This window comes from Ictidomys tridecemlineatus, chromosome 9 (assembly GCF_052094955.1).
Source record: "Ictidomys tridecemlineatus isolate mIctTri1 chromosome 9, mIctTri1.hap1, whole genome shotgun sequence".
NCBI classification, from domain to species: Eukaryota; Metazoa; Chordata; class Mammalia; order Rodentia; family Sciuridae; genus Ictidomys; species Ictidomys tridecemlineatus.
Window position 1 is genome coordinate 107725919 of NC_135485.1, and position 26900 is coordinate 107752818.

At 36.6% G+C, this 26900-nt stretch overlaps 1 protein-coding gene across 6 annotated transcripts in view; it reads left to right on the forward strand.

Annotated features, from left to right (window-relative positions):
- The window catches only part of Hpgds (hematopoietic prostaglandin D synthase), a 77703-nt gene that overhangs the window by 38326 nt on the left and 12477 nt on the right, over positions 1–26900 (forward strand). For 2 of the 6 annotated variants that reach the window (XM_013363908.4, XM_078021916.1), the window contains exons 2-3: positions 11856–11927; positions 21055–21196. In XM_013363908.4, the coding sequence (XP_013219362.2) occupies positions 21064–21196 (133 nt within the window). In that variant the 5' untranslated portion in view covers positions 11856–11927; positions 21055–21063. Of the gene's footprint in view, positions 1–11795; positions 11928–12246; positions 12415–21054; positions 21197–26900 lie in introns of those variants that run through there. The other 4 variants (XM_005337557.5, XM_013363909.4, XM_078021915.1 and 1 more) reach the window with 3 other exon arrangements.

The following is a 26900-nucleotide window of genomic DNA, read 5'->3' on the forward strand; positions in this document are numbered from 1 at the left end:
AATAGTTTTGAGAAAACTGGAAATCCATATACAGCAAAATGAAACTAAACTCCTATCTCTCACCATGCACAAAAATCAATTCAAAGTGGATCAAGGACCTAGGAATTAGACTAGAGATCCTATGCCTAACAGAAGAAAAAGTAAGCCTAAATCTTCATCATGTTGGATTAGGCCCCAAACTTCCTTAACAAGACTCTCAAAGTTCAAGAAATAAAATCAAGACTCAATAAATGGGATGGATTCAAATTAAAAATCTTCTTAGCAAAGGAAACAATCAATAATGTGAAGAGAGAGCCTAAAGAATGGGAGAAAACCTTTACCATATGCACCTCAGAGCACCAATCTCCAGGATATATGAAGAACTCAAAAAACTTAACACCAAAAAGACAAATAACACAATAAATAAAAGGGAGCTGAACAGACACTTCTAAGAAGATATACAATTGATCAATAAATATATGAAAAAATGTTTGACATCTCTAGTAATTAGAGAAATGCAAATCAAAACTACTCTAAGATTTCATTTCACTCCAGTAAGAATGGCAGCTATCAAGAATACAATCAACAATAAGTGTTGGCGAGGATGTGGGGGAAAAGGCACACTCATACATTGCTGGTGGGATGAAAAATGGTGCAACCAATCTGGAAAGCAATATGGAGATTCCTCAGAAAACTTAAAATGGAACCACCATTTGACCCAGCTATCCCACTCCTCCGTCTATACCCTAAAGACTTAAAAACAGCATACTATAGTAATGCAGCCAGTTCGATGTTTATAGCAGCACAATTCACAATTGCTAAACTGTGGAAGCATCCTAGATGCCCTTCAATAGATGAATGGATAAAGAAACTGTGGTTTCTGAGTCCAGAAACCTCTAGGCAACAGATAAAAACAGTCTCAGAGGAAATGATAAGAAACAGTTGAGCACTCACAGTGCTCAGTTTTATTTACATATCTAAATTTGATTTTGTTGTACTTAACACTTTAAGGAAAATAGTAACACTTGGAAGTATTTATCTCAGTCTTTACATTTCAGTCTAATTAAACAGTGAAAAAATTAGAAGCTCTAAACTTGTAAGGGATGTTTCATGGCAAGTCCTTTATCCAAGAGACTCTTAGTTCAGCGTTGCTGTTAACCAAAACTTGGTGAAGCATTTTGATATAGTTATAATTAACACACTGGAGAGTGACTATGGTGCCACTACTTCATAGCCTTGGGTATTTTACTTAATCATTCTAAAGCTTTAATTTTCTCATCTCTAAAATGGGTCTAATAGTAACTGCATTATTAGACCCACAACTACCCTTTTTATGAAATAAATATACCTAATGTTTGTATTTACTGAAATTTTATCAAATAAGACAATTATTCAATAATTAAATATTTTTCCTTAGTAGAGTTCTTTCCTCTCCACTTTGTCATTTTATAATGGAACTGAAAAACTGCTATCACCTCGTGATTTCATCACCATAGTTACAGTGCAACATAGTACTTACGTGTTTGTGTTGTCACTGGTAAGCACACTGTGCTGCCAGTCATATAGGACAGCACACATGACTATGTGTAGTATAAATATTGGCTCATGTATACTATATGGCTTAGATGTTCACTAACCTATTTATTATTATTTCAGAGTTTACTCTTACTAACAAAATGGTCTCTATAAAACACTATGTTATGCTGGTGCAGCCTCAGACAGCTCACATTTATCTCTTGAATGCAATATTATCTTTCATGTTTGATGTGATCTTATATCAAAAAATCATTAAAATGATATATGCAAACAAAATCAATTGCTAATGTTGCCAGTAAGAGGCCACATTGAGTGAGTGACTTGGAAACAAGATTAAAAGTGATTAAGATCTATAAAGATGGCAAATCAGTGATGATACTGTTTGCCGGTCAGAGACATCCCATTTCACCATAGCTATGATCTTGAAAAACAAGGACAAAGTGGCTGAAGCTGTAAAGGATCTGCCCCATTGAAGGCAACAAGACTAGGGAAAATTAGAGACAGTCCTACATCAGACAAGGAGAAAGTTCCAATGACCTGGCTTGAAGACCAGACACAGAAACTCAGCTCCACGACAAGCACAGTCAAAGCAAAATGTTTATTTGTGATGCTGAAAGAAAAGTCTGCACTACGATGTTGAATTTTCTGCTAGTTCTGGGTGGCTTAAATGACTCAAGAATCCTTATTCATTACATAATGTAAAAGCCAGTGGTGAGTCTGTGAGTGCTGATGTGAAGGCAGCTAAAGAATTTTTGGAAACTCTGCATCAGCTGATGGTGAAGGAAAATTACTTGCCTGAACAAATCTTCAGTACAGACAAAACCTCCCTTCCCTGGAACAGATTTCCAAATCAATCCCAGGTTTCAAGACCGGAGAACAGTCTTACTTTGAACAAAGCCGCAGACTACAAATTGAAATCCTTTGTGAGGTGGCCCAGTGAGAATCCCAGAGCCTTCAAATCATCAGTAAGCGTACACTAGCAGTGTCCTGCAGGGGCAATAAGAAATCATGAATGACCCAGCTGAGGAGCCTCCTCAACTGCTGTGCCAGTGAAATGGAGAAGCATGGTTGGAGAGGATCTTGCTTATTGCTGATAAGGCAACCCCACATCCTCCTTTTATGGTGACCTTCATTCCAACTGCAAAATGCTGTTTCTCTCTCCAAATACCCTTTTCATCTGACCAGTGGGTCAAAGGTTGTACAGTAGGTTTAAGGCCTACATCCTAAGGAGGACCTTTGCCCAACTATGTTGCAGCTGAGAAAGACATAAAGGCACGAATGAAATTCTGGAAGGATAACAGCATCTATGACTGTATCAAGAACTTTCCTTGGGCTTAGGATGATTTCACCAAGGAGGATATGAGTGATATCTGAAAGAAGACAATCAAGATTTTCATCTATGACTTCAAAGGATTTGCCAAGGATGATGAGGTTGCAAAAATCAACCAGCCTTGGTTGGGATGGCAAACAACTTGTATTAGTCAGGATTCGCTAATAGGAACAGAACCAATTGTGTGTGTGTGTGTGTGTGTGTGTGTGTGTGTGTGTGTGTGTGTGTGTGTTTACAGGAGCCATTTCTTAGGTTGGCTTATGTGATTATAGAGGCCAGATTGTCCCACAATGGCCATGTGCAGGTTGGAGAGCTGGTGAAACCAGTAGCTACTCAGTCCAAAAAGCAGGAGCCTCACAATGATTAAGACCAATGATATAGCCCAGCCTGAGACTGAAGGGTTAAAAGATCCCTGAAGAGTCACTGACATAAGACTTCATTCAAAGGCTTCATATTGTGGAGTCTGATGTTCACAGGCAACGGCAGCAGCAAAACACACACACACACACACAAAAAAAAAAATAAAAAACCACAAGACTCACACTTGTCGTGTGTGTGAGCTTCCCCTTCTCCCTCTTTTGGCTCCATCCAGACCTCAGCCTGTTGGCTAGTGCTGCCCACATTCAGGGCAGATCTTCTCCCCTCAGTCCACTGACCCAAATGCCAATCATCTCTGGAAACACCCTCGACACACGCACAAGTGTGATTAACCAATTTTCTGCACTTCTCTCCATCCAGTCCAGTTGACAAGATCAACCATTATACAACTTAAACTGGGTGTGGATAAAAATGACATTGAGGAGCTGCTGGAGAATGTTCCTGAGGAAGTGGTTAATGAGGAGTTGTTGGAACTGGAACTGGAACATAGAGCTAAAAAAGGGGGCTAGAGAAAAAGGAAGGTACAAATTGGGCCCAGTGGCACATGCCTGTAATCCCAAGTACTTGGAAGGTTGAGACAGGAGGATTGCAAATTCAAGGCCAGCCTGAGCCACTTAGCAGAACTCTGTCTCAAAATTTAAAAATAGAAGAAAAGGACTGGGGATGTAATTCAGTGGAAGAGCATCCTTGGTTTTTATTCCCAGTATCAAAAGGGGTGAAAAAAGTAAAAAGATCAACTCCAAAAAAACCTACAGTGAAGAATTTAGTGGAAGTTCAATAAGCTCCTTTAAAAAATATTTAAAAACATGGACCCAAACATCAAAAAATTTTTCATTAATGAAGGGGAATGTTCATGGCACATTATCCATTTATGAGCAAATCTATGGCAAAAAAAAAAAAAAGGAAACAACCCACCATAGACATATTTTTTAAAAGAACAAGTAACAGAAGATCCTCAGGCAGGCCCTTCAGGAGATATTTCAGGGGACATTACTGTCCTTGAAGATGACCGTGCCATAAATGTTACAGCCCCTAAAGACCCTCCAGTAGGACAAGGGCAGAGGTGGAAGACAGTGATACTCAAGCTCCTGACCCTGGGTGGGCCTAGGCTACCATGTGTGCTTGTATCTTAGTTTTTAATAAAAAAAAGTTTACAATGTAAAAATATTAAAAACAGAAAAAGGATTATAGAATAAAGATATAAAGAAAGAATATCTTTGTACAGCTATAAAATGTGTTTGTATTTGAAGCTAAGTTTACAAAAGAGTTGAAAAGTTAAGAAGAAGCTGATAAAGTAAAAAAGTCACAGTTAAAAGAAAAAGAAAAGTCACAGTAGGGTAAGGTTAATTTGATTACTGAAGAAAGAAGTTTTACAAATAAATTTGGTGTAGCCTTAGTATACAGGGTTGATAAAACCTATTGTCCTGCACAGGAGTGTCCTTGGCCTGCCACTCACTCACTCACTCACTGACTCATCAGAGCAACTTCCAGTCCTACAAGCTCTATTCGTGGTATGTGTGGGCACAGGTTACCATTTTTAATCTTTTATACCATATTTTCAATGTATCTTTTCTATGTTTAGGTATGTTTAGACTTACAAATATTTACCATTCTGTTATAAGTGCATAAGGTATTCAGTATAGTAACAAGCTATAAAGGTTTGCAGCCTAGGAGCCAGAGGCTATACACCACATAGGTATGTACTAAGCTATTCCATCTAGGTTTGTGTAGGCACATTCACTGATGTTCACATGACAAACCTGCCTAATGATGCACTTCTCAGAATGTAACCCTGTCATTAAATGACCCATGACTATGCCTATGTATTAAAACATTTTCCACCTTAGACAGTGACAGAAACCTGGAAATAGTATTAGAAAGTTCCTTATTTTCAATATTCTTTCCAAACATCAAAAAACTCACATTACGCCAGGCACAGTGGCATACTCTCATAATCCCAGTGAAAGGAGAGGCTGAGGTAGGAGATGGCAAGTTCTAGGACAGCCTCAGCAACTTAGAGAGATCCTAGGGCAACTTAGCAACTTAGCAAAAAAAAAAAAAAAAAAAAAAAGGCTGGAGCTCAGTGTAGCTCAGTGGCAAAGAGCCTCTGGGTTCAATCCCGTGTACTAAAAACAAATAAACAAATAAAAACAAACTTCACATTATAAGAACCAGGAGACCTCTCATAGTGCCAGGACCAGTACTCAATGCATATTGGCTGCATGAATGCTAACTGAAAGAAAATCTTACATTAAGTACATATGTATACTTTTCTTTCCTTGATTAAACAGCACCATTTTATTAGGGCAGATTGCTCTCTTATGAAAGGACATAGAACTTTGAGAGGAAAACAAATAGATTTGGAAGAGGGATGAGAGCATCCAAACTGTCAAATCCACCCTAACAACTAATTACACCAAAGATGCTGTTTCTAACGCTATGGTGGGTGACATTTCTAACCTGGGTGATAGGCTCTGTGCTAATATTTAGGAAGCATACAAGTCTTTGGGATAACATTTACATGTTATCTGTCAGTTGGTGTTCACAGAGGACAGATTTGGACTGTTTATTTGTGTTCTTCCACAACCCAGGACTGGTGACATTTCTGGATCTCATCTCCAAACTTTGATGGTCAATTGTAATTGAGGCTTAAGCTTCCTATGAGACATTTAAACCGTCTCCACCAACCAAATGTACATAACACCAGAAAACAGACCCTGCGCCTTTATGGACTGGATCCCAGAATTTTAGAAAAAGTTGGTATTTTTTCTCTCTATGGCTCAGATCTCTGCAGAACCAAAGTCCTTAAGTAGTAAAATTATATTTGGAAAGTCAGAAAAATATGCTTTAGCATCACTTTGTTCATTGTTTTCTGTATCTTTCTGTTACTATGATAAATAAGAATTGTTTCTCCTTTGCTTATATGTGTCGTTCATAGTCTTGTGTTAATTTGTGCTCTAAGGATTGTGGCTTTATTTATTTATTTTATTTTTTATTTTATTTTTTTTAGAGAGAGAGAGAGAGAATTTTTTAATATTTATTTTTCAGTTTTCGGTGGACACAATATCTTTATTTTATTTTATGTGTTGCTGAGGATCGAACCCAGAGCCCCACGCATGCTAGGCAAGCCCGTAGCCGCTTGAGCCACATCCCCAGCCCTGTGGCTTAATTTACTCCCTTAAAATTCTCCTTTCACTGTAGAATTCTCTTTTGACTAGCCACAGGGCAGCAGATGTTAACTGTGTCAGCAGAAAGCAAGATGTCTCTATTTCCTTTGCTCTAAATAGTTTCCTCTCTTTGCACCAAAAGCGAATCTCAAAGTATTTTCCAGAAATCCTCTGTTTGATATGAAGGCATGCAAAATCAGTTTCCAGAAAGAAATGGTAGGGAAAAAAAAACATTTAGGAGAAAGAATTTAGAACTGAAATTTACATAATGTAAGATTATCATTCGGTTAACATTCATGTAGCCAACATGCATTGAATATTGGTCCTGGCACTATGAGAGGTCTCCTGGTTCTTATAATGTGAAGTTTGTTTTTGTTTGTTTGTTTGAAATTTACTTGATATGTACAGGCAGGAAAAATATAGTTGGATAATCATAAGTAATAGTGCCAGCAAATGATAGTACCCTGATTCTTTTTCTTCATTCTAATGATCTATATTTTTTGATGCAATCTAACAGTAATTAATACCAAAGGCTCTGAAGGTAGACTAGCTGGTCTATGTTGGGTCTGTTGTTTTTTGGTTTTGAGGCCTTGGAAAATTAAAAAAAAAAAAATCCATTAAAAAAATCCTTAAGCAATAATGTCAGTGTTGGCTATTACTACCTCCCTGGAGAGTCCTAGAAAGTTTCTGACACATTCTTAATCTCCAAAAGTTTCTTCTTATAATTTTCATGAGGAAAACATACCTCTTTAGAATAGTTTATTTTCAAAATATGTTAAAAAAAATTCAAACACACAAGTTATTTTAATGAGTACCTTGGTAACTTTTAGGAGGACATTTGGATAAAAAAAAAAATCTCTTTCAGCTTTTATCTACATTCCTTTAGTCTCTGTAGATAGTAAATCCATCCTGTGATCTGGGATTATCAAAGTGGGTGGTCTTCCTCTGTTTTGAATATATCATCTTTGTTGCTAGATTTGGAGGCACGGACAACTTGTGTACCTGCCTTCTCAGTCCATGAACTCTGCACCCTTTGGGACTTAAGTTTTCATTCAAGTGTCATGTAAGACAGAGAAATGTCTTCATGAGAGAACGTCTTTGAGTAACAGAGCAAGAAGTGACTCCGATTGTCACTAGCTCACTCTTTTATTTTCTAATCTGGGGCTGAGAGAGATGTGACTCTTTGGGGGTCACAGGACAGGGTGAAGGCAGAGGTTGTGGGGCTTATTGCACAGTCCTTCCTCCTATAATACAGTATGCATTGATATAGAGGTGATAGTAATTGAGTCTGGAAAAATCTTGAAAAGTGAGATAAGTTACTGTATTTTACTGTTTATTTTCTCCCATCCTTGAAAGAAGAATACATTTGAAATCTCATGAATAAGACTCAAGTGTTTGAGGAATTTTATATCCATTTATGCTTTTATGACATGCTCTCCTTAGTTATGTGACTACATTCAAGGACATTTGTAATGTTTGTGTGTGTTAAATAAGACAATATAAGGCAAGCATTCCGTTCTATACCTTACCAACAGGAAGTACTTCATGAATTTTAGCTAACTGACATTACTATTATTTGCTTACATTCGAGAATCCTTTTAGCCAAAATGCTAGGGAATAAAATATTTACACAATCTTAGAGATAATTACCATTTAATTCCTCACAGTATCTGAAGAGGCAGGTAAGAAAAATAGTATTATTATTGAAATCTGGGAAAACACAGACACTAAAAAATTTGTGAAAGACACATGTATTTTTTATTTCCTTCTCAACCTCGGGTCTAAATACTCTCATTTTATACATTTTTAGTTTCCTGAATAAATGATTATGAAAAGGAAACTAAATAAAATATACCAGAACAACCCCAAACCCTCTATAAGCTGAGTAAAGGCAGTTTTGTGGGCTTCTCCTGGAGACTTCCTTCCTTCCCCAACCACACAGCAGCTAGAAAAGGAGAAACAGGTTTGAACACTTCCTCTTGACCAAAATAAATAAAGAGGAACTAATATGTGGGCTTTAAAAAAAAAAAAAATATATATATATATATATATATATATGTATATATATATATATATATATAAAACAGTACATGTTTCTTTTATAATGAAAAATATATATAATATATATTCTTATATAATGAAAAAATATATATATTTTTCATTATAAAAGAAACATGTACTGGAGCTGGGGTTGTGGCTCAGTGGTAGAGTGCTTGCCTTGCACACATGAAGCACTGGGTTTGATCCTCAGTACCACATAAAGTAAATAAATAAGTAAAACAAAACAAAACAAAACATGTACTAACCACTAATACTTATCAAGCAGTTGTCTCTAAGTGATGCACTGAGTGATTTACACACAGTAACTCATTTAATCCTTTCAGCTCTGAAGAGTAGGAATGATTTTTATCATCACTGTACAGATGAGGAAACCCATGTCAAGAGAATGCAGGGTCTGCCAGAATTTGCAGAGCTCACAGATGGTGGAGATGAGATTCCACCTAAGAGCTCATGTCTCTAAGCTAAAACACTCAGTCACTACCCCGTGTATCACCACCTCCTACCCCGGTTGGAAAATAAGGAAAACAAGAATCAAATTGGACTCTGATTGAATAAAATTGACTCTGATTTGTGTTTTGAACAGCAGTGAGAAATTTGCTAATTAAAAATGACACAGAATTAAGAGTTCTCCAATTACAAACTCAAGATCAAGTAGTCAGGAAGATCTGATTTCTCCTGTGATCTCGCTCTTTGGCTTGCAGATGGCTGCCTTCTTGCTATGTCCTCTGCTGGCCTACCCCCTATCTGAGGGTTATCTGTATCCTAATCTCTTCTTCTAAAGACATTAGTCATACTGAATAAGGGCTGTTATTTATCTTTCAGTTACTGTAACAGGACATCTGAAATAATTCAACTTCAAAGGAGGAAATGTTTATTTTGACTCACAGTTTTGGAGATTTCATGATGTGGTCACTTGACACTATGGCCTTTGTCCTTGTGATCAGGTACAACATCATGGTGGAAGTACATGATGGCAGAAGCTGCTCCCCTTATGGTGGCTGGGAAGCAAAAAGAGAGGAAGAAGAGACCAAAGTCCTGCTTATCCCTTTGGAAAGCATGACCTGCTTTGCTCCCACCTTTCAGAGACTCCACCACCTTTCAGTAGTGCTACAGTTTGGGGACCAAGCTTTTAACACAGGGCCTTTGGAAGAAATAGCTATCTAAACCATAGTAAGGAGAAAAAACTGTGTGACGTCATTTTACCTTAATGAACTCTTTATAGGCCCTATACTTATATCTCTAAATATTGTCCCATTCAGGGACCTTTTGGATTAGAACCTAAACATGTAGATTTGGAGAAATCTTGTAACAGGCATATTCAGGCTCTTCTGTGTAAGATTAGTAAATTGTACCTTCAAGGATTCTATTTGTACAGGTGGACCATAATCTCATGCTGAATAAAGTGTCAACCAACGTCCAATCGGGATGCACAGGGTGCTCACGAAGGGCATGTGACCTGAGATGGAACTGCACCGGATGGGAGAGCTCTTCCCCCTTTTCCTTCTCCCTGTTCAAGCAGATAGTTGGTTCTCTGCTCACTTCCTTAGGGGAGAATGAAGCCAGGTGAAAAATACAAGCTGTTTGACAATGACTTCTTTTCCTGGCCCTTAGTTCCGATGCCCAACTACAGAAAAGAAAAGACTCTCCTGAGTCTAGACTCTGGAAAGGTAAAGATCCTCCCTTCAGATGAATGGCTGATCACAATAACCATCTGACTCCTGGATCCCTAACTACGCTTCAGGCACCTATTAAATCTATGTACTTAGTAACCCTTTAAAAACCCTATGTGAAGGGGGGATAGTAGAGGATAGGAAAGGTATCAGAATACAACAGTTACTAATAGGTCATTATGTAAAATTGTGGATGTGTAACCGACGTGATTCTGCAATCTGCATTTGGGGTAAAAATTGGGAGTTCACAACCCACTTGAATCTAATGTATGAAATTTGATATGTCAAGAGCTTTGTAATGTTGTGAACAACCAATAAAAAAAAGAGAGAGAAAAAAAAAACCTATGTGAGAGTTTTTCCTAACATTGTGAGAGTGTTCATGAAGATTTCTTTGTGTCTGGTTTTGTTTACTGCTGTATCACTAGTGTTCATGACGGTACCTGGAAAAGACAAGGTACAAATCAATATTTACTGCTGAATAAATCTCATCTAAGGATGAAGGAGCTGAGGCACAGAGAGATTAAGTAACATGACTTTCCCACAGCTGGCAGTGGATTAGGAGCATCTCTACCTGCCTGGGCTAGGATAAGAGAAATGAGAAGATGGGAAATCTGTGATTTAGAAAGGCACAGACCCCGGGATCCATTGTGCTGCCAGGGAAGAGGTGGGATCATAGAGGAGAGAAATGGCTGTGTGGAGTACTGGGTGGGTAGACTTGTTATAGAAAATTAGGAAATTACTATTTATGCATATCTTAGTTTAATTTTTTAAAAAACGGGAGCAGTTGCTCATTGTTGACAGGCAGCATTAGATAAGAAAAAATATTAAATGTCTCATCAGAAGGCCTAGGTTTTCATTCTACTTGTTCCATCAAAAATTTCTGAATAATTTCCCTATTTTCTCAGTTTCTTAATCTCCAAAATAAGGATTAAAGTGATTGGGCTGAGGACAAAAGAATTTTTAAAAAAACAGAAATTAAAACTCAGTGAAAGACAGTAAGTATGGTGTGTTAATTTTGTATAGCTTCCACTCCTATTCCATTTGCACTTGATTTTGACACATCTTTTTATTTTTTTTTTTTTCATTTTTGGTGGGTAGGCAAAGGATTACATTTTGTCTTAATTAAACTTTTTACGAAGTAGCATTTATATTTACTTCCATTTCTTCTGCTTATGATAAATGGATGTAAACAAATTTTTTAAAGTTAAAACACCTTAGAAAGAGTAAATAGTCCATGACTGATAGGTTGGTATTGCCATCTGTGGGTGTGATTTTTCTAGAAGTTGAAAGCCAGCCTTGAACTTCAAATGTTTCAGGAACAATCTGCAAGCTCACTAATGTACACACAGGCTTTTTTATTGGATCTTTTCATCCAGCTGATATTATAGCTGGAATTAAATTTCTAAAGCATACAGGCATGTGCTACTAATTTATATACAGATATAAATTTATACAAGGATTATCACTCCAGGATAAGTAATACAGGAGTCACCCACTCCAGGTGTACTTTAAACAACATGGCTCCTCTGAGAAATGAGTGCAAACAAAACATACCAGCAGCAATGCAAATCTAAAGTCTTTGTGCAAACATGTCTTGTGGAAAAATACAAATTAGGATAATTCAGTCATCAAATATGTATTTTCTTGCCTATGACATCCTGGCACTCCTCTCAGGACCAAGGAGACAACAGTAAAGAAAACAAGTAAGTGTCAACTGCAGCTCTCATTCTACAGATGGAGACTACAGACAGAAGAAATACCCTGAATTCTCAGACATTGTGATGAAAAAACATACAGCAGGTAAAGGTAAGATTGTTGGGAGAGGGCTCTGATGAGAAGTGGTCACTAAAGGAATTTCCAAGACCTTTCAAAAGTAAGGAAGAGAGCCATGGTGTATCTGTCAAAAGATGCAATTGGATTTATGTCTTCTCATTCACCATGAACTTGTGGTGAACGACTAAGAATAAATGAGCATACAGTCTGCATAAGTAAGTACCATGACTCTGACTTTATCCTGCATGCAAACATGCTGGATTATTTACGCACAGACATCTTATAAAACACCAATAAAAAACAGAAGTCTCTGCAGGCTTGAACTGTTGGATATGCATATTTCATCTAAGACATGAAGGAAGACACTGAGGTGGAAGTGAACACTCTTCTCTCATTGGCCTGTGACTATCACTTATTCATCATATAAACCCACACTGCAGTCACACACCAGGCACCAGCGACACTACAGACTCCACAGAGACACAGCACTATTAAGTGATTATTATTCAGCACCACCTAGGTAAGAAGGGGAATGTTCTTCTCTCTTTACAGTTTTCTTTTTATTACTCTCATATCCTGCTGTGACAATCTTGTGACTTATTTTCACCATTTTAAGAATCTTTTCTCACCTGGAACCTCCCTATGTTAATGACCATGTGGAAATCAAACAGTAATTTCAAAAAGAAATACAGATCCAGGAGATTTTAAAAGATTCCTTCAAGTAAATTTTAACATGGAAAAGAGTCAATATCTGTCCTATGCAGAGTTTGTGATTTCTTCCAGAATTTTCTCAGGTGCTTTCTCAGTGTAAATCAGCAGAGAATTTCATTTCATGGTTCTTTGCTCTTTTGTTTTAAGCTCAGGGATTTTATTTGTACTATGTGTTATTATTTTAAGGCATGTCTTGTTGAAGTGTCTCCATGTTTTGCCAAGAATTACATTCTATCGTCATTTGGTTCCAGAGATACTTTGAGAGATTTACTCCAAGCCAGAAATTTGAACTCACAGCTCCCCAAGGATATTTCAGTTATTCCTAGTGCCTTGGCTTTAATGTAAGACATAAATTTAAAATAATATTTAGTTGTATTTGATAGGAAAATAGAGATCCTAGCTTGCCAATTCAAAATTAAACATCCAGTGTTTGATTGAAATCAATAACTTACTCAGTTAACAAAAATTTCTCTCTTGTTCTAAACTTAACTCCAATCTAGCAACTTTTTCCAGCACTGACCTAGAAATGTCCTGGTCTCCTGATTTAATTCCTGACATTAAATCTACTTTCTTTGTGATCAACTGTTGGGAGGTAATAAATTGCTATTATGTAATGCCAATATATACAAGTTCCTATATGGATAATGGCATCTCACCTGATGGCTACCTGAATTCAGTTTTTGTACTTCAAATACCAGTATATACAAATGGAGTGCAAATATTATACTCTGTGCTACTATATTTCACGTGGATTTGTTACTAGACAAGATGTAGCAAAGAACCATTAGCAAATTGACAAGTACTTTTTGTTTTTAATATCTCATATTCATAGGTTATTACATAATTAATTAATAGGCAGGTAAAAAACTGTGTCTGGAATTTCCAAATATTTTTAATTTCCTTACATCTCCTAAGAGTCTCCTAATCTCCAAAATAGGGATTAAAATAGTGTGAGGACAAAAGGGTTTTAAAAATATAATAAAAACTCAGTAAAAGTCTATAAATACAATATCTTAATTGTGTGTAGTTCCCGCTCTCATTTGTACTTGATTTTGACACATCCTTTGTTTTGGTGGGAGGGCAAGGGGCTGCATTGTGTCTTCTTAATTATATTTTTTAAGTAATATTTATATATATTTTCATTTTTCTGCTTGTAATAAGTGAATGTAAACAACTTTTTTCAAAGTTAAAAACAGTTTAGAAGTAGGAAATATATGGACTAACATGTTGGTATTGCCTGCTATGGGTGTGATTTTCTGGAAGTTGAAAACAAGTCTGTCATTAAAATGTGTCATGAGAATCTGCAGGCTCACTAATGCACAGGGAGTTTTTTTTATTGAATCTTTTCATTGAGCTGTCCTGATATTGTAGCTGGAATTAAATTTCTAAAACATGTAAGTATATGTTACTAATTTATATAAAGGTATCAATTTATATAAGGATTATCTCTTCCGGATAAGTACTGTAATGACCCACTTCACATTTACTTTAAACAATAGGACCCTTCTGAGAAATGTGTGTAAACAAAACATATATCAGCAATGCAAATTTAACATCTTTGTGAAAATGTGACTTGCAGAGAAATACAAACTAGGATCATTCAGTCATTAACCATGTATTAGTGCCTCTCAAACAGCTGGTGAATCAAGAGTTTTACATGGTTTTCTCTGGCGTTTAAGAAAGCCAGTTATTATTTTTGGTGTAATGGAATCTTCAAGCACAACCAACTTTTCTACTTCATGTTTCTATATTATTTTAGGAAAAATATATTCAGTTTTCCATACATGAGATTTTAACACAGAATGACAATGAAAGGGTTCAGGATGAAGCTAACAGGAAACAAGAGACCAGCAGGACTTGGGAGCTCTCCTGGGCTATAATCTTTTGTAGTCAAATCATAGCCAAATAACACCCATAAGCTGGGTGTTATTTCTGTGAATGAGGATCTAATTTCAAATACTTTTCCTCTATTGTTTCAGAACCAATTCTGTCTAGCTTTTCCATGACCCCACTGTGGTGTCATGTCTGTTCTTACGAATCATTTGGAGTGTGTAAGAGTTTTGAACAAATATCACATTACCTCATTATAAGGCTTTAAATGTAAATCTTATTGTTTGGTAAGTCAAGACCTTTCCAAATGTTCTCTTAATTCATTTTGACCCTCAGCATCTCCATTTGAATTTTAAAAACAGGTTTATCAGATTTTGTTGTTACTTATTTTGAGTACAAATAAACATAGTTTTCTCTTCTTCCTTTCTATTCCTTACATATAACTTGTTGTTATTTTGTCTTACAAAATTAACTAGGCTGCCCAGGACTATGTGGGAAAGAAGAGGTAATAATGGGACTCTTGTCTTCCCTGACATTAAGGAAAATAAATCTACTAGTTCACCATTATGCATGATGTTTTCTCCAGTTTTTTAATAGAGACACTATATGGGGTTAAGGAAGTTTTCTTCTATTTCTGATTTGCCAAGAAGTTTTTTCTTTTTCCCTGAGAGTTTTTTTCACAATTGAGTGGTAAATTTGAACATTTTTTTCCTTAATAAATTATTTAGTATCTACTGAGATGACAATATGGTTTGTGGGTTTGTCTTTTAATCTAGAAATGCAGTTTATTATTCAGATGTAAATTTTGATATTAAAACATCCTGCATTCTTGGGCTAATTTCTGACATTTTATTCCCTCTTATATACTACCAAATTCATTTATTTAAAGTGTTTGTTTATAAGTGAAATTTTTATTTTTTTTTCCGTCCCACTTTCCTACTCTGCCAAACTATTTACAAAAGATAAGGATCACCTTTGCCTCGAAGATTAGTAAAACTCACCTGTAAAACCATGTGGTCCTGATATCATTGATGAACGTAACCAATTGCCAGTTCATTTGCTTTACTGGTTATTGTTAAATACAGTCTTTCAGTTTTCTTTTTATTTTGATTGTGTTAGTTTACATATATGTTTCAATTTTTTTTCCCATTTAAGTGTTTGGAGTTATTGACATAAAGTTCTTTGTTGTGTTAATTTATAATTTTTTTTCAAATTCTGAAAAATAAATTGGTATTTTTAAAGCTAAGTAGTTTTGAAATTTTGGGGGGTTACAATAGATGATATACATGTGCATTTATGTATAGTGTTTCTGTGTGCGTGTGTATGTGTATATACAAATATATATATTACATATATCTATATACATATATATATTTATGTTTATCATTTCTATCTTATCTATTCTATCTGCTATCATGACCCTTCCGTCGGTAGTATTAATTATTTGTGATTTTATCTTTTTTCCCTCTTACCAGTTTTGCTTGAAGTTTGCAATTTTAACCCTACTTTATGTTACAGAAGGAGCCAGTCAGGTCCTAGTTCCTGGCAGCCCACTACCCCCAGCCCCTGTCTTGTAGTGACCACTTCTAGGCTCCTTTATTCTGAAGGGGCTGAGCCCCCTGCTGGCCACTGCCAACCACAGCGCTGTGGGTCTTGCTCACTCTATTTTGTTTCTGTATCTTTGGGCCTAGAGTATGTAATATTTTGCTTTTAAACCTGACCATAGATTGTATTTATTTTTCTTTTTATATTTAATTTTTTTCTTTTTATGCACTAGTAGTAGGATGGATCTATCATATAACATGATCTTGAGCAGCTGAGTCTAATAAAATCACCTAAACCTGAGTCTAATAAACCTGAGTCTAATAAAATCACCTAAACCTGGACTGTAACCTCTACTACGGTTACACCTCTCTCTCCTGTCTTCCATTTTTGTTTCTTCCTTTTTCTCTTTTTTGAAAACATCGTATGTGTGAGGCACTGCATGGTTACTTTACAAACAATATTTTCATTACCATTTTACGGCTAGAACCAGGGCATTTGCCCAGAGTTCTAGTGGCAACTACACTCCGCCCCTCTCCCAAACCCTACCCCATCTACTTGCTCTGGCCCCTGAGCTTGCTCCTCCCTCTACCCAGTGGGAATATGTTTTTCCTTCATCCATTTAGTACATCATCCTGATAAATAAAAGCTTTAGCAAAGTGAGACTGTTGGAACAGAGGTGTACTGCTAAATGCAACCGGAGGAATAAATACATTCTTCTAGACAGTATCCTCTACATTTTTCATTACCATTTATTGTGCATTTCTTATCGGTTTCTGTTGAACCTAGAAGCATTTACTTGAGATTCCTTCTGTTATTTTAATATGCAAAAGCCTTATAGAATACAGAAAAGATCTTTAGAATCAGTAAATGTTTCTAGGTGAATTTATGCTTTACTTATTTTTCATGTTATAAAATGTACACGTATAACCTGAAAAACAAAAGTCACTAAAGTTTGGAATTCTGTAGTTGTAGTAATCAAGAAACCATACTTTTGCTCAGTAGAAAATATAGTTATACAATAATTACAGGAATGTGATGTACAAGTGCAGTCTCATAAATGAGTTACAACTGTTGAAAGAGTGTTCTAGAGGGGAAGATAAGCATTTGTCAGATGTTCTTGGACCTCTGCCAACTCTTAGATTAAAAGATATGTTTGCAGAGAAATATAGATAGCTACCAACACATGCTAAGAATTTTTGAATGTCTTCTTTACTTGAGTGAAATACAATAGCATAACTTTGCAAATTAACAGCAAAAACAACCCTTTTGTATCCATGCAGAATTCAGGAGGGGGATGCTGATATCTGACTAAATGAGAGAAAGTTATATGGTTAGTTTTATTGCTGCTCATAATGTACATATACACCTATACAAACATATAATGGGGAAATATGATAAGGAAAATATACTATTTCTTTGTGTGTGGAAACACCTATGACAGTAAGAATCTATAAAAATTAATATATAAAATATTCGATAGAACAATTAAGAATGTCACTTTCTAAAAAATTTGTTCTTTTTAGATATACATGACTGTAGCGTATATTTTGACATATTATACATACTTGGAATATTACGTAGTCTAATAAGAATCCCATTCTTGTGATTGTACATGATGTGGAGTTACACTGGCCATGTATTCATATATGAACATAGGAAAGTTATGACCTATTCATTCTACTGTCTTTCCTATTCTCATCCCCCCTTCTTTCCCTTCATTCTCCTTTGTCTAATCCAACGAACTTTCTATTCTTCCTCTCCCTTACTCTCCACTTTTGTGGGTTAGCATCCACATATCTGAGAGAACATTCAGCCTTTGGTTTGGAAGGATTGGCTTATTTCACTTAACGTAATATTCTCCAGTTCCACCCATTTACTGGCAAATGCCATAATTTCATTCTTCTTTGTAGCTGAATAATATTCCATTGTGTATATATACACCACATTTTCTTTATCCATTCATCTGTTGAAGGGCACCTAGGTTGGTTCCATAGCTTGGGTATTGTGAACTGAGCTGCTATAAGCATTGATATGCTGCGTCACTGTAAGTATGCCGAGGAGTGGGATAACTAGGTCAAATAGTGGTTCCATTCTAAGTTTTCTAAGGAAGCTTTCTATAGTGGTTGCACCAATTTGCAGTCCCACCAGCAACATTGGAGAGAGCCTTTTCCCCCACATCCTTGCCAACATTTACTGTTACTTGTGTTCTGATAATTGCCAAGAATGACATTTTTCCTACTTTGTGAATTATAACAATTGTGCTTTATATTTCCTGTATAAGAATAATCCCTTTTTATGATTACATAAGATGTTTTCTGTTTCCAAAAGGATCTTTATTACCTCTTATTTTAACATAAATTGTAATTTATTAGTTTCATGCTTTCATATCTTTCCCACCATTTATTTCTCAAGTCCACATTTCTAAGTAACTTTAATAACAATCCCATTGTTCCGATGAGCAGTTTGGTTAGTCCTCCAAATTTGAAATCTTTAAAATGCATATTTCTTCTTCAAGGGAATCTGGGGCCATAAATCTAGGAATTTTCATTACCTTTAGTCAATCGTCTCTTAGAGAACACTCCCCTACATGTGAGCTCTGTGCCCCATGTCATTTGGGCATGGACTGGACTAGCAGAACATGAAATGATTGGATGTGGCACTTATTTCTCACAAGAAGCACCCACTCCAACCCACAACATCTGGGCCTGGGAAACCTGGGGCCCGAGAAGTGGATGTGCTAGGAATTGCCATCATTGGCAGAGAGGGACAACAGGCAACCAGACAGTTATTTCCAGACTATCCTCTCCACAGGCAGGCTTCCAGAGTAGATGAACTTGAAGTCAAACTTGGAAATTCAGGCTTTCATTATTTGCATTTAACATTTTATGTGGTATGATTTCAGATAAGCATTTGTTTTGAGATTTTAGCCCAATTTTTCTTTTGATCTAATATTCCCATGAATATTCTTTGGAAGACATTTTTAGTAGAGAATAAAGTGGTTTTCTTTGTTGTTGTTGTTTGGGAATGGGGGATTGCACTCAAGGACACTTGACCACTGAGCCACATCCCCAGCCCTATTTTGTATTTTATTTAGAGACAGGATCTCACTGAGTTACTTAGAGCCTCACTTTTGCTGAGATTGGCTTTGAACTTGGAATCCTCCTGTCTCAGCCTCCCAAACTGCTGGGATTACAGGCATGTGCCAACACACCTGGCAAGATTAAAGTGTTTTAACTCACCATTTTAAATGAATAATTGTCATGATATATTGTCACTCAATTATTATAATTATTATAGTATTGGGTTGTATTCACAGTATTCAACTTTGACTATAGTCCAAGAGTTATTATTACCAATGCTGATGACTATTAAGGGTTTATTACTTGCTAAGTATTTTATATGCATTACCCTCATTAATCTCCAAATCTATATCAGTATGAAAGTGGACTTTTAAATTCAGGGATCAATTAAGTGAAAAATTTAATTTTAAATGAAAAAGTTTCTTTGTTGCCTGATCATTACAAAACTGGGCAGTTTCTATTATAAGTGCTTAAAGTAATTAACTGTTTAATAAACATTGGAAATGAAATCTATAAATCACAGAATACTCAGAAAATCATGATGTACATTTAATTGATATAGCTGGTGTTAGCAAAGCTTTCTGAAACTTCAGTTTAGTTTCTTCCTATACAGAGCAATGAAGGAATCTGCTCACTATTGTTCCACCCCAAGATGGGGTGAGTTTGAGCCAGGCGAAGTGGTGCATGCCTGTAATCCCAGTGGCTTGGAAGGCTGAGGGAGGAGGATCCCAAGTTCAAAGCCAGTCTCAGCAACAGCAAGGCGCTAAGCAACTCAGAACCTGTCTCTAAACAAAATATAAAATAGGGCTGGGGGTATGGCTCAGTGGTCGAGTGCCTCCGAGTTCAATCCCCAGTACCAAAAAAAAAAAAAAAAGATGCAGTGAGTTTGTGTGGTACATGTGACCCACAAAACCAGCAGTGAACAAAACACAGGGCAAGCCTTTGAGGCCAAGAGGGAAAACCACAGTTAAGGAAGGGGGTGGGTGACAGGTGGCGGGGGGCACGTTCACATTCCTTTTGTGTGTACATTGTCCTTTCGGCCCTCATTCAACTGTCCTCACAACCTCCCAGCTGTTACCACGGTAGCCAACCAAACAAAATGCTAAAGGGACAAAAACATCTTTAAAAGGAAAGTGTCTACTCCATTTGCTGAGATAACCATCTTTTTTTATCATATTATAGATTAGATACTTTATGACTATCACTTCAAAACAAAACCGAAAAATAGGAACAAATACCAAATTACTTCTAAAGAGTTTGTTATTGACCATTGCAAAATTCTGCTTTCTCAGAGAATACCATTATGCATACTTTTAGTATTTATGACCCTTTTTTTAGCTTAACAAAACTTTATTCAAAATAATTGATAAGGCTCAAATACTCCATTTGAATAGAATTTTGGAAAAATGTCTTATAATGATTCAATAACTTATCAAAAGAGCTAAAGATATTCTGATGTAAGTGGAATACTGAAAAATTATTGTGTAACATTAAAAAAACCATAAGCCAAACAGTAACTGATTTACAGAAAGGAATATTTTGGGTAGAGATAATGAATAGGTTCTTAAATTCTCAATAACCCAATTAATGAAGAGAAATAGAGCATATGAAAACATCAGAAAAAGATTTAAATTTCCCAGTCTTTGGACATAAATATTGCTGTGGATGAAGATTAATTACAAACTTATGCAATACTAGTGAGGCTATGAGATATCATCTTAATCTGAATATTTTTATGAATAAAATTTGGATTTGGTATTTCACTGGAATATCCACTGAGAAAGAGTGAGGGGGGGGTGGAGGAGAGAGATGATATTCTCTCAACTTTCTTCATATGTTATTAGCTAGTGATTTATAATTTTGCTTTGAAATATTCTCTAATATCTCTGGTTATCTCGAAAGATGCTATAAAGTTTTCAAAAAAGTCATCAAAGAAAAATATTGAGAATCTCTAGAGTGCTGTTATAATACTCCCTTCTTTGTTCTCTTTCCAGAATCTCACCATGCCAAACTACAAACTGATTTATTTTAATATGAGGGGGAGAGCAGAAATTATCCGTTACATATTTGCTTATTTGGATATAAAGTATGAAGATCACAGAATAGAACATGCTGACTGGCCTAAAATAAAACCAAGTAAGTAGCCCAAATAAGAATTCACGAATAAGTAGGGAAATATACTTTCAGAATCTTCAGCTTTCCTCAGGGAATGAAAAAAATCAAAGAGCCATGTAGCTCATACATGTAATCCCAGCTACTGGAGGCTGGGGCAGGAAGATTACAAGTTCGAGACCAGCCTTACCAATTTAGCAAGGTCCTAAGCAATTTATCAAGACCTTGTCTCAAAATAAAATTAAAAAGGGCTGGGGATGTAGCTCCATGCTAAAGCACCCCTAGGTTCAATTTTCAGTACCCCCAATTTTCCAATCTCGCATAGATTTACATTGAGAACCAGCAAGTTCAGGTAAACTAAAGAAATGCTCTGTGACTCAGCAAATTTTCTATTACAGGTGAAAATACAAACCTCACAGATAATATAAAGATAAACCAGGATCAAGCTTTGTCAGAAGAGCTGAATGACATGGGCCACATTATTGTTTCTATGTTACAGTTGGGATAATTGAAGTGCACAGTTTTTTTCCAGTTTCACAACCATGGCAAGGAGAGTTGGCTTTAAAATCCAGATCAATTTAATAGTATGGCACAAATTATTTGCACTAGAAAATGCCAACAACATCAATACTATGATATAGCAACAATAAATTGACACCTGCCTTATTTGATTTTTTTTTTTTTTTTTTTTTGTGGTAATGCCGGGGATTGAACCCAGGTCCTTCTCCATGAGAAGCAAGCACTCTACCAACTGAGCTATATCCCCAGCCCAGCAGCTGCCTTTTGAAAGCATGAATTCTTTCTTAAAAAAATCACTTCTCTGCAGGGGTACAGTGTCTTATTTCCTGTTCTCCTGAAACTTTACTGTTGCTATCTAAATGTTCCAAGTTTTCTTCTGATATCAAATTTTATTCATGGGTTTTTAAAATGGAGGACATAAAATAGGGAACATTCATTTTACCCACTAATTAACTAGGTCAAGATGGTCAGGGAGGGAGAGGGATGGTACTTATAACAAAATTTGCCTTTTCGTTTTTTTTAAATAGTTATTTTTTAGTTTTAGGTGGACCCAAAATCTTTCTTTTATTTTTATGTGGTGCTGAGAGTCGAAGCCAGTGCCTCATGCATGCTAGGTGAGCGCGCTACCACTTGAGCCATATCCCCAGCCCTGCCTTTTAGTTTTTAAATGTAGCTTTTTTTAATTTTAGCTTTTCTCATGGCTTTCCCTTTTTATACCTTAGCTTTTCGTTGTTATTCAAAATGGAGTTTCTGCATTTTCTTAATATTTTCAAAGATTCTTAGAGTTGAAAAAGATTAAAATTCACGATTAAGAATAGTTTTAAGGGCCTTAACAAAACAGCCCCAACATAAAATTGTCTTAATTTTATAAAATTTAATTTCATAAAATTTAAAAGGATAGAAATTTCTTAATCATAAAAACCCAGGTTGGGCCATGTACAGTGGTGCACACCGTAATTCCAGTGGCTTGGGAGGCTGAAGCAGGAGGATCAAGAGTTCAAACCCAGCCTCAGTAACTCAGTGAGGCCCTATCTCAAAATAAAATATAAAAAAAAAGGCCAGAGATGTGTCAATTCCATCCCTGGTATCAAAAACAACAACAACAAAACATCCCAAAAGTTAGTGCAAAAATGTTGCTCCATGAAGTTGTCAAAGATTAGGCTCCTTCTTTCTTGTTGATCTGCCATCTTTTGTTGTCTTATTTGCACAAGGTCACTCTCCCTTCACGCTCTAGCTCATGGGAAATGTCAAAGAGAGAGGGGCACCGTTCTTTCTTTTGGCAGCAAGAACAGTCACTCTTTTTTTTTTTTTTTTTTTTTCTGGTACAGGGGATTGATCCCTGGGTAATTAACCACTGAGCCACATCCCCGGCCCTTTTTTTATATTTTATTTAGAGACAGAGTCTTGCTAAGTTGTTTAGGGCCTCACTAAATTGCTAAGGCTGATTTTGAACTCAAGATCCTCCTGCCTCAGCCTCCCAAGTCGCTGGGATTATAGGCATGCCCCAGTTTGCCCAGCTTGCCTATCAGAAGTGATTCGCATTGCTTTGGCAGGAACCTAGTCACATCATCCCATATTACCACAAGGGAAGCTGGGATATGTTGACCTTATCATGATAACTACTTACCCAGCCTAAACTTTTGTTTTTTATTACTTTGAGAAGAAAGGAAAGAATAGATCCTAAAAAACAGTTTTTATTACAAAAGCAGTTTTTATTATTTTTATTATTTGGTTTCATCTCCCATCCAGTTTAGCTATGTTCTCAGGTATTTGAAACCCTTCAGGATATTCTTTCTGTTAGACCTAGAACTAAATCTCCAGTCAACACATTACATCCTCGAGTATTTCTACTAAAAAGTTCTTCCTAGTTTAACCTGGAAGATGGTATGTATCTGTCTACATTTTCTCCCTTCATATATTAAAGTACTTTTCATTAAAGCCAAAATCCCATACAGACAAAGAAATCCAGCTTAAATACGATAGCACAACCTTCTAGAAGCTAGAATGCAAGTCAAAGAATGCACAGTTGACTGAATGGGACCATAAAGCTCAAACATTACCTGGAGGAGGACAGTGCAAGCAGAATCACTGCAGAGATCCTGAAAAAGCCTCCGGAATTAGTAGCAACAGACAACCCTAACACCTGAGCTGGAAGGACTGACCGGAAGAATGTGATGTAGCAGTTTGGTCACCAGCTCCCCTTCCCTCCCTAGAGAAGCATGGAGAGGACTGACCAGAGGATTCTGAATGACAGGCATGTCTGAGGACACACTCCTACAATGAAGACTGGATTCAATGGATGTCTACAAATTAAGTGGTGAAGCCCCAATCCCCTTCCCCCTGATCTAAAATTGAAATGCTATAAGCAGGCTAATATCTCTTAGGCAGAAAACTGAAGAAATTCTCTCTTGGGGAAACTGACTAGCCCAAGAAAACATAGATACAGAACAGATGGGGGTCTTTCGGTTTGCTCTGTTGGCAAACCCCTCCCCCACACACTGAATATCCAGTTAGCATTTCTTTTTTTGCCTCCTTAAAACAAGAATGGCAAAACAAAAATCAATGAAAATTTGAGAAGGTCTCCAGTATGAAGCAGATCTAAACAAAGGAGGGGTGCGGGGGGAGCCAACTCTGATGAAACCAAATTGATTTAGTAAGAAAAACAAAAAACACCAAACCAAACCAAAAAACCTTCAAAAACATGAAATCCTCAGAGAGATAAAAGAAAATATTTTATACATAGACCAAGAATAGGATGTTATAAAAAGGGATGTTCATAGGCAAAATGTTTTTAAAAATTAAAAACAAAATATAAATAAATTACTAAAATGATGAAAATAAGGAAATCCTCCAGAAACTATAACAAAGAGTTAGGCAATGGAAAAATAAAGACAAAAGATAAGTGAAATAAAGGATCAATCAGTTCAGGAAGTCCATCTTCCAACTGGAATTCTGGGAATAGGTAGGATACAGAAAATGGAAGGGAGACAAATTTTTAAAAGAATCTTTTACATAAAATTTAATTCTGTGGCTGGGATGTAGCTTGTGGTAGAATACTTTCCTACCATGTGCAAGGCCCTGGATTTAATCCCCAGCACTGGAAAAAAAAATATATCAAAATCTGTCTCCTATGGCTTTCATACTTATCATTTTAATTAAACTTATCCTTTTAATCCATGGAGAACAAATTATTCTTCATTTTACATGGAAGTACCTGAAGAAACTTAAATTTCTGTTAGGTATCATAGGGACTGTGTATATACGAACATGTAACAACAAATCTCATTGCTATGTACACTTATAATACACTAATAAAAAAGGAAGAAAAAAGACATCATAGGGAAAAAGCCTCTGGTGAGTGGTCAGTTCAGTCACAATGCTCTGAGTGAAGATAAAGATCTCTGGCAGAATTCAGAATCGAGTGCCAAGTTAGCTCACGAATCCACATAACTTTCAGACTTCCTTCTTTCTCCGGTCATCACTGTGAATTTCAGTCCAAGCTCCGCACTTCTGACTCTACTTCTTGATTTAGACAGTGTTTGCCACTGACTATCTGAGGGCTGAAATCACACGCAGATTCTACAGACAACTCAATCTTCTCTTTCTCGAATGTTCTATTTATATCCTGACCCAAGTAGACATCTCTGAACAAGCTGCGCTGGACATCTGTCTTGCAATATGTGGTGCTGGTGGGGACACAACCTTGCACAGGTGGAATGGGACCCTCACTAGCATTAATTGGAGCTCTTGAGAGTAACAAACCCCACAGAACATGGAGATGACTATAAGAGGAGACTTTTTAGACTGGCTTATGCAATGGAAGCAGGACTCATGGTGGCCGACCATAGGAGACAGAGCAGGAGAAACCAGTCGCTGCTCAGTCCAATAAGCTGGAACCTCAGAACAAGAGGACCAACGATGCAGCCCCAATCTGAGGATGAAGGTCTGGAGGGGCCCTGAAGAGTCAATGGTGCAAGTCCACAAGGAAAGGCTGGAAAATCTGGAGTCTGACATCCTTGGACAACAGTAGCAGCAAAAAAAAAAAAAAAAAAAAAAAAAAGCAAACTCTAAAGAGATGAGCTTGCCCTGCACATATGTGCTTCCCTGTTTCTTCCACTTTTGTCTCATCCGGACCACCAGTCCTATGGTGGATCTTACCCATGGGTTGACTGGCACATGTGCCAATTGTCTCTGGGAAAACCCTCACAGACACACCCAGAAGTGTGCTTTACCAATTTTCTGGATCTCTCAATGCAATCAAATTGGTAACCAAGGTTAACCCCCACAGCCCCTATTACAAGTCTTTACTTAAATTCTAAGACATTTTATCAAGATCACAGTAGTTATTTTGGCATCCATATCCCACCAGGGATCATGTTCAGTGTCACTAAATTCCTTAAAGCTTTTTGACAGGTGTTCCTGCTAAGTGACACCTCCAACAATTTTGGAATTATTCTGGAACCATCAAGGGACTTTGCATTTGTCTTAAATTTCTGCTTGTTAAGTTCAGACAATGTTTCATCTGTTGACAATTATTCCAGGGTTGGCTCAAATGCTTCCGGTTGTCGAGTCTGATGTCAACAAACTTACTTTTCATCATGAGTTAAAATATCTTTTTCTAATTACTTTTTGTTTCTAGTTCTGCATTTTAGAGCTAGTCAGAGTAAGTCAAAGTTTTCTTCCATTTGATAGCTTTGCCATATTTGAAGATGGACATTACATTTTATTTAGTTTTGTTCCTCCAGGCCAAGCGAGTCAAGGTTCTTCAGCCAATCCTCATAAAAGGCAGTTTTTGGACCCTTCTCTAATTTGGATACTATGTTCTGAGCTTGCTCTGATTTTTACTATCTCACACAAAATATGGCTCTTAGGATTATCAAAACAGCTGAGAAAGGGTTCCAGCTGATCTCAGTTTGAATCCCACTTCTATCAGGTGTGAGCTGGGCAATTTACATAAACTTTGTTAACATTTTTGCATTTTTAAAAGCAGATAGATAGCTAGTACTTGCTTCATAGAGTTGTAAGTACTAGAAAATCTGATGGACATGTTCAGTACTTAGTATGCCCTGGGAGTACCAAGGAAACTCCCCAAGTTAGGCATGTTAACTCCCTCTTATTTATGTACTGTGCTTCAAATAAGGTATCTCAACACATGTCAACTTTATTTGGGACTTTGTTTTGCTCACAGCAGTATCTCAGGCACCTAGAA